The sequence below is a fragment of the Triturus cristatus genome, chromosome 1_1, assembly GCF_964204655.1.
Source record: "Triturus cristatus chromosome 1_1, aTriCri1.1, whole genome shotgun sequence".
NCBI lineage: Eukaryota > Metazoa > Chordata > Amphibia > Caudata > Salamandridae > Triturus > Triturus cristatus.
Window position 1 is genome coordinate 54,015,440 of NC_140579.1, and position 8,982 is coordinate 54,024,421.

The 8,982-nt window shown below is 46.7% G+C and overlaps 1 protein-coding gene across 1 annotated transcript in view; it reads right to left on the reverse strand.

The window, feature by feature from the left end:
• LOC146869366 (E3 ubiquitin-protein ligase TRIM39-like) overlaps positions 1 to 5,567 on the reverse strand; it is a 128,550-nt gene extending 122,983 nt beyond the window's left edge. The window contains exon 1 of the mRNA XM_085652228.1: positions 5,111 to 5,567. Within this exon, the coding sequence (XP_085508354.1) occupies positions 5,111 to 5,524 (414 nt within the window). The 5' untranslated portion in view covers positions 5,525 to 5,567. The remainder of the gene's footprint in view (positions 1 to 5,110) is intronic.
• Positions 5,568 to 8,982: the final 3,415 nt, after the last annotated feature.

Here is an 8,982-nt window from a genome sequence, read left to right on the forward strand (position 1 = left end):
ACATGGGCTCTCTGGGATCCATCCTTACAGACAGCAGCGTCAATATCCATCAGTCTGCAGATGATACTCAACGCTACATAAAATACATGGGATCTCTGGGATCCATCCTTACAGACAGCAGCATCAGGATCCATCAGTCTGCAGATGATACTCGACGCTACATAAAAAACATGAGATCTCTGGGATCCATCCTTACAGACAGCAGCATCAAGATCTATCAGTCTGCAGATGATACTCAACGCTACATAAAATACATGGGATCTCTGGGATCCACTCTTACAGAAAGCAGTATCAAGATCCATCAGTCTGCAGATGATACTCAACGCTACATAAAATACATGGGATCTCTGGGATCCACTCTTACAGACAGCAGCATCAGGATCCATCAGTCTGCAGATGATACTCAACGCTACATAAAATACATGGGATCTCTGGGATCCACCCTTACAGACGGCAGCATCAAGACCCATCAGTCTGCAGATGATACTCAAAGCTACATAAAATACATGGGATCTCTGGGATCCACCCTTACAGACGGCAGCATCAAGATCCATCAGTCTTCAGATGATACTCAATGCTACATAAAATACATGGGATCTCTGGGATCCATCCTTACAGACGGCAGCATCAGGATCCATCAGTCTGCAGATGATACTCAACGCTACATAAAATACATGGGATCTCTGGGATCCATCCTTACAGACAGCAGCATCAGGATCCACCAGTCTGCAGATGATACTCAACGCTACATAAAATACATGGGATCTCTGGGATCCATCCTTACAGACAGCAGCATCAGGATCCATCAGTCTGCAGATGATACTCAACGCTACATAAAATACATGGATCTCCGGGATCCATCCTGACAGACAGCAGCATCAGGATCCATCAGTCTGCAGATGATACTCAACGCTACATAAAATACATGGATCTCCGGGATCCATCCTGACAGACAGCAGCATCAGGATCCATCAGTCTGCAGATGATACTCAACGCGACATAAAATACATGGGATCTCTGGGATCCATCCTGACAGACAGCAGCATCAAGACCCATCAGTCTGCAGATGATACTCAACGCTACATAAAATACATGGGATCTATGGGATCCATCCTGACAGACAGCAGCGTCAATATCCATCAGTCTGCAGATGATACTCAACGCTACATAAAATACATGGGATCTCTGGGATCCATCCTTACAGACAGCAGCATCAGGATCCATCAGTCTGCAGATGATACTCAACGCTCCATAAAATACATGGGCTCTCTGGGATCCATCCTTACAGACAGCAGCGTCAATATCCATCAGTCTGCAGATGATACTCAACGCTACATAAAATACATGGGATCTCTGGGATCCATCCTTACAGACAGTAGCGTCAGGATGCATCAGTCTGCAGATGATACTCAATGCTACATAAAATACATGGGATCTCTGGGATCCATCCTTACAGACAGCAGCATCAGGATCCATCAGTCTGCAGATGATACTCAACGCTACATAAAAGACATGGGATCTCTGGGATCCATCCTTACAGACAGCAGCATCAGGATCCATCAGTCTGCAGATGATACTCAACGCTACATAAAATACATGGGATCTCTGGGATCCATCCTTACAGACAGCAGCATCAGGATCCATCAGTCTGCAGATGATACTCAACGCTACATAAAATACATGGGATCTCTGGGATCCATCCTTACAGACAGCAGCATCAATATCCATCAGTCTGCAGATGATACTCAACGCTACATAAAATACATGGGATCTCTGGGATCCATCCTTACAGACAGCAGCATCAGGATCCATCAGTCTGCAGATGATACTCAACGCTACATAAAATACATGGGATCTCTGGGATCCATCCTTACAGACAGCAGCATCAGGATCCATCAGTCTGCAGATGATACTCAACGCTACATAAAATACATGGGATCTCTGGGATCCATCCTTACAGAAAGCAGCATCAAGATCCATCAGTCTGCAGATGATACTCAACGCTACATAAAAGACATGGGATCTCTGGGATCCATCCTTACAGACGGCAGCATCAGGATCCATCAGTCTGCAGATGATACTCAACGCTACATAAAATACATGGGATCTCTGGGATCCATCCTTACAGACAGCAGCATCAATATCCATCAGTCTGCAGATGATACTCAACGCTACATAAAATACATGGGATCTCAGGGATCCATCCTTACAGACAGCAGCATCAGGATCCATCAGTCTGCAGATGATACTCAACGCTACATAAAATAAATGGGATCTCTGGGATCCATCCTTACAGACAGCAGCATCAGGATCCATCAGTCTGCAGATGATACTCAACGCTACATAAAATACATGGGATCTCTGGGATCCATCCTTACAGACAGCAGCATCAGGATCCATCAGTCTGCAGATGATACTCAACGCTACATAAAATACATGGGATCTCTGGGATCCATCCTTACAGAAAGCAGCATCAAGATCCATCAGTCTGCAGATGATACTCAATGCTACATAAAAGACATGGGATCTCTGGGATCCATCCTTACAGACAGCAGCATCAATATCCATCAGTCTGCAGATGATACTCAATGCTACATAAAAGACATGGGATCTCTGGGATCCATCCTTACAGAAAGCAGCATCAATATCCATCAGTCTGCAGATGATACTCAACGCTACATAAAAGACATGGGATCTCTGGGATCCATCCTTACAGACGGCAGCATCAGGATCCATCAGTCTGCAGATGATACTCAACGCTACATAAAATATCCTCACCCAACCACAGCCTCAAACAGCTCAAAACAGCCCCAGATTTAAGCCTGGGTCTCCGACTTAAACCTACCAGGGTTTACCGCCACCCTCAACACAATCCCCTCATTCAAGCAACACATTGCAGAGAAGAGTATGGAAGGTGGATTTCAATATTCTCTATTAAAGAAAGAGAAATTGTTTCTCCTGGAAGATAACTTCAGAACGTACTTACAAGTCCTTTCCCATGGGGGCAGAGGCAAGACCCTCTTCAACGGTCGCCCCAACACCACCCTAGCACCCCTGAACGGTAGCATATAGGAAGCGGCGCAGCTCATCGAGGGCTTGAAGAAATCATATCACCTCCACATTAAAAGACCTACACTGGCTGCTCCCTCCAGCCCAGATCATCTTCAGATCCTTTGCATCACTTCTAAAGACGTCAATAACAAGACCCCCAGCTTATCCGGCAAACAAACATGCCACGTCCAGGAGACACCCAAGACCAAGAGCATGGATAACACCAGAATGGAGACAGAACAGCGCAAGAAGGGAAAAACAGACAGCAATCCTTCTGCATTCATGCTCCCAGGATCCGGCACAGCATCAGGGCTCGGAATAAAACAGAAAGTCCCCATTTTACATATACCACACATTTGTCATACAATCTCAATAACCCTCACCCTGTGACATGTGCATTTTTCTTATGTCAAAAGGAAAGTGACCATCTACTACCATGTGAGAGGAGTTGCCTAACGGCTAGGGCGGTCGACCTCGAATCTGGGGAACTGGGTTCGAGTCTCGGCAAAGACGCTGAACATCCTGTGATTCTGGGCAAATCACTTAATCTTCCTGTGCCTAACAGAAAATGAATGTGTCCTCATGTAATGCAACGGGTGCTAAGTAAAGCGCTCTGCTACCCCATTCGGGTCAAGTTTGTGCTGTGAGACTCGGAGAATGTCTTTACTTGTGAATCCTGACCTCCCACATATATACCATGTGCTCTTGGGCACACTTCTCTATTGGATCCACAGGGTGAATTGTGATCTCTTAACACCCGAAAACATACTTTGTATCCTCTTAAAGACTTCACTTGTGGTACCTGAACACCAACACACCTACCTTGTTCTCCTCTGCAGGTCTTTCCTCTGGGTCACTTAATGAGTGTCTTTACTTGTAAATCCTGAACACCCACATACACTCCTTGCACAAACTTCTCTTTGGGGCCCACTGGCACATTATGACCAATAAACAATCACAGACATACCAAGAGCTCTTAGTAGCCTCCTCTATTGACTCTCCGGTGACTTTTGATTCCCTGAACATCCACAGACGTACCCTGTTCTCTTCAGCAGTCTCCTCAATTGCGCACACAGGTAGGGTGACTAGATGTCGCCATGCCACAGGCATTCTAACTTTCCATTTCTGAACTTTTGATTTAACATATTAGTGCATTCTGGGAGTTGTGGTCTTGGTTCATTTTACTGAATCCTATTGCTTCAACACACCAGATAAAAAATATATATAAAAGCAAAGTCCAAGAATAGAAAAACGGCGTTCCAGTGGCACAGCCATCTGGTCACCCTATACAATGGGTGACTTTTGACCTCTGAACACTCACACACAGTTTGTGCTCTCTGGCTGCCCCTTGGTGTGGCTCACCAAGTGACTTTGTGTTCCCTGAATATTCACAGACATACCTTGTGCTCTACACTTGTCGTTCCTAAACACCCACACGCACCTTGTGCTTGTTTGCAGGTTTTTCGGTTGGGGCTCGGTGTGCCTTTGTGATCCCCGAATGCCCACAGACGTGCCTTGTCCTCTTTTCCAGCCTCTTCTTTGAGGCTTGAACAGCCTGTGATTTCCTAAAATCCAACTTATATACCTTGTATTCCTTTGTATGAATCATTTCATGTCTTCATTAGTGAGCTCTGAGCACCCACTCACATACCATGTACTCTTGGACAACTATCTTTATGGGACTCACAGGGTGCCTTTGATCACTGAAGACCCAGAGACATTGAAACTTCTGAAAGCCTCCAGGAGTGTATTCACTAGTGAATCCTGAGCACACACATACCCTGTGCTCCGCTGCAGCCGACTCTATGAGGTACACAGAGTGACTTGTGACCTCTAAATACGTGCACACATAGCTCGTGCTTTCTGGCTGCCTCCTTGATGGGGCTCACAGAGTCACTTTGTGATCCCTGAATGCCCACAGACATACCCTGTGATCTTCAATTGACACACACACACACACACACACACACACACACACACACACCCTTATAGTCATATGCAGGTTCCTCAATGGGGATCATAGTGTGAAACTGTGATCCCTGAATGCCTATAGACATACCTTGTACTCCTCTGCAGCCTTCTCTAGAGGACTTGCTGAGTGTGTTTTATGCTCCTTGGACTCCCAGCACACCACACATATCATCCTTTGATCCTCTGCACAGAACAGATTCAGTTTCTCGTGATGTTTCTCACACAGATTCTCCTCCGGGGGCCTCACGGGGGGCAGCTGAAGCTGTTTTGCAATTTCCACCATGTTCCCCAGTTGCCTGTTGGGCCGGAGGCTTTTCCCAGAAGATATTTCCCTGCACTGTGGACAGGGGAAGTTTCCATCTCTTCCCTCCCAGCTCTGAGTGATGCAGGAGCGGCAGAAGTTGTGTCCACAATCAATAGTCACCGGATCCTTAAAATATTCCAAACAGATGGAACAAGTGGCCTCTTCCTTTAGGTTCCCGAGCTGAGCTGCTGCCGCCATGATTCAGAAATGCAGGAAGTAAAGTTAAGTTTCATTTCTCTCTGTGTGTGAAGTGGGTGTGTCTGTGCGTCTGCCCCTCTCTGGCTGCGCTGGGACTTCCGGGTTCATGTTACAGTCAGAGCAGGGAACTGCCCCTTGGTTTTGTTCTCACTTTCTGCAGGTCTCAGGAGCTGCTCTTAAAAACGATGTTCTGTAAAATCCTTTGTATTTTTTAAATATGTTGATTGTAATCATTGTTTAAGAAGTGTACATATTTAAAAATACTTTTTAGGCAATTTCTTTCTACATTTGCAATTTTACCTTAAGGTTTTAAAGCCTGCAAAGTACCTGCTTTTGCTTCATGTTTTTTAATCTATTCCAGCCATGCATACAAATACTAGTCAGGCCAGTAAATAACCGTCCAGATCAGATCACAACTCCACCTGTACTTTGTACATGTTCACTTGCTGATGCCTTTACAGTAGAAGTTTTATGTTTAAGAGGATATTGTAACCACTGCCTGTGATTACTTGTTCTGTGAGTGAGGGAAGCTTGCACTGATCCTGCCTGTGATTACCTGTTCTATGTGTGAGGGAAGATTGTACTGCTGCTGCTTGCGCTGTACCCTTCAGTGCGCGGGGTAGCTTGCACTGCTTGTGCTGCACTTCTTCTGTGTGTGAGGGAAGCTTGCACTGCTGTTGCTTGTGGTGCACCTCTTCTGTGTGTGAGGGAAACTGGCACTGCTGTTTCTTGTGCTGCACTTCTGTGTGCGAGGGACGCTTCCACTGCTGTTGTTTGTGCTGCATCTCTTCTGTGTGAAGGAAGTTTGCCTTGCTGGTGTCTGTGTTGCACCTCTTTCATGTGTGAGGGACGCTTGTACTACTGTAGTTTGTACTGCACTTTTGTAAGTGAGGTAAACTCTCAGTGCTGTTGTTTTTGCAGATTCTCTCCTGAGTGAAGGAAGCTTGCACTGCTGTTGCTTGTAGTGAACCTCTTCTGTGTGAGAGAAACTTGCACTACTATTGTCTGTGCTGAAGCTCTTCTGTGTGCAGGAAGCCTCCACTGTTGTTGCATGTGATGCACCTCTTCTGTGTGTAAGGGAAGCTTGCACTGCTGTTGTCTGTGCTGCACCTCTCCTGTGTGAAGGAAGCTTGCACTGCAGTTGTCTGTGCTGTACCTCTTCTTTGTGAGGGAAGCTTGCACTGCTGTTGTCTGTGCTGCACCTCTTGTGTGTGTGCAGGAAGCCTCCACTGTTGTTGCTTGTGTTGCACCTCTTCTGCGTGTGAGGGAAGCTTGCACTGCTGTTGTCTGTGCTACACCTCTCCTGTGTGAAGGAAGCTTGCACTGCAGTGGTCTGTGCTGCACCTCTTCTTTGTGACGGAAGCCTGCACTGCTGTTGTCTGTGCTGCACCTCTTCTGTGTGTGCAGGAAGCCTCCACTGTTGTTGCTTGTGATGCACCTCTTCTGCATGTGAGGGAAGCTTGCACTGCTGTTGTCTGTGCTGCACCTCTTCTGTGTGTGCAGGAAGCCTCCACTGTTGTTGCTTGTGATGCCCCTCTTCTGTGTGTGAGGGAAGCTTGCACTGCCATTTTCTGTGCTGCACCTCTTCTGTGTGTGCAGTAAGCCTCCACTGTTGTTGCTTACTGATGCACCTCTTCTGTGTGTGAGGGAAGCTTGCACTGCTGTTGTCTGTGCTGCACCTCTCCTGTGTGAAGGAAGCTTGCACTGCAGTTGTCTGTGCTGTACCTCTTCTTTGTGAGGGAAGCTTGCACTTCTGTTGTCTGTGCCGCACCTCTTCTGTGTGTGCAGGAAGCCTCCACTGTTGTTGCTTGTGATGCACCTCTTCTGCGTGTGAGGGAAGCTTGCACTGCTGTTGTCTGTGCTGTACCTCTTCTGTGTGTGCAGGAAGCCTCCACTGTTGTTGCTTGTGATGCACCTCTTCTGTGTGTGAGGGAAGCTTGCACTGCTATTTTCTGTGCTGCACTTCTGTGTGTGCAGTAAGCCTCCACTGTTGTTGCTTACTGATGCACCTCTTCTGTGTGTGATGGAAGCTTGCACTGCTGTTGAATGTGCTGCACCTCTTCTGTGTGAAGGAAGCTTGCACTGCTGTTGTCTGTGATGCACCTCTTCTGTGTGAGGGAAGCTTGCACTACTGGTATCTGTGTTGCACCTCTTTTGTGTGAGGTAGACTTGTACTGCTGGCATCTGTGTTTCCTCTTCTTTGGGAGGGAAGCTTGTACTGCTGTTGTCTGTGCTTAACCTCTTCTGTGTGAAGGAAGCTTGCACTACTGGTATCTGTGTTGCACCTCTTCTGTATTGGGTAAGCTTGCACTGCTTTTGCTTGTGATGCACCTCTTTTGTGTGTGATGGAAGCTTGCACTGCTGTTGTCTGTGCTGCACCTCTTCTGTGTGTGAGGGAAGCTTGCACTGCTGTTGTCTGTGATGCACGTCTTCTGTATGAGGGAAGCTTGCACTGCTGGTGTCTGTGCTGCACCTTTTTTGTGTGAGGTAGACTTGTACTGCTGGCGTCTGTGTTCTCTCTTCTGTGGGAGGGAAGCTTGGACTGCTGTTATATTGTCTGTGATGCACCTCAGTTGCCTGTAGTGCACCTGTGAAGAGGAAGCATGAACTCCTACTGCCTGTAATTAACCAGTTCTGTGTACGAGGGAAACTTAAATCGTCGTTGTGTGTGCCTTGTGTACCTTTTATGAATGTAAAGATGTTCTGAGTCGACATTTTCATATTTTGGATCTTTTTTCTCCTATCAAGGCTATCCCTTTCTCAAATTCAACCCAGGGGCTGATTTTATATGCCTTGTGTTTTAAAATCTGCCTCTTCCCAGCTGCGGCATGTATGACTGTGTCCTGATTGTGACTGTACTATACATAAGGGAAGTCTGCATTGCTGCTATATCCATCATGTGTGCGAAGGAAGCTTGTTCTACCTGCATGATCTTCCACTGCGCTTGTTCCATATATGAGCACTGCTGCACCCATTCTGTGTGTGAAGGAAGCTTCTTCTGCCTGTACCTGTTTGATTCTGCAATGTGCCTGCTCAGTGTGTGAGAACCTCTGCTGCTACTGCGCTTAACTTTTATCTGAGGGAGAATCTTGCACTCTGATGGCATGTGCTCTGCTCAGATTGTATATACAAGAAGATTACACTGTGGCTGCTTGCGCTGTACTCTGTGTGAATAAGAAGCTTGCACTGTGGCTGCTTGTGATGAACTCTGTGTGAATAAGAGGCTTGCACTGTGGCTGCTTGTGCTGTACTCTGTGTGAAGAAGAAGCTTGCACTGTGGGTGCTGATGCCGTATTCTGTATGTGAGTGAGAAGCTAACACAGTGACTGCCTGTGCTGTACTCTGTGTGAATAAGAAGCTTGCACTGTTGGTGCTGGTGCTGTATTCGGTGTGTGAGTGAGAAGCTAGCACCGTGACTGCCTGTGCTGTTCTCTGTGTGAATAAGAAGCTTGTACTGT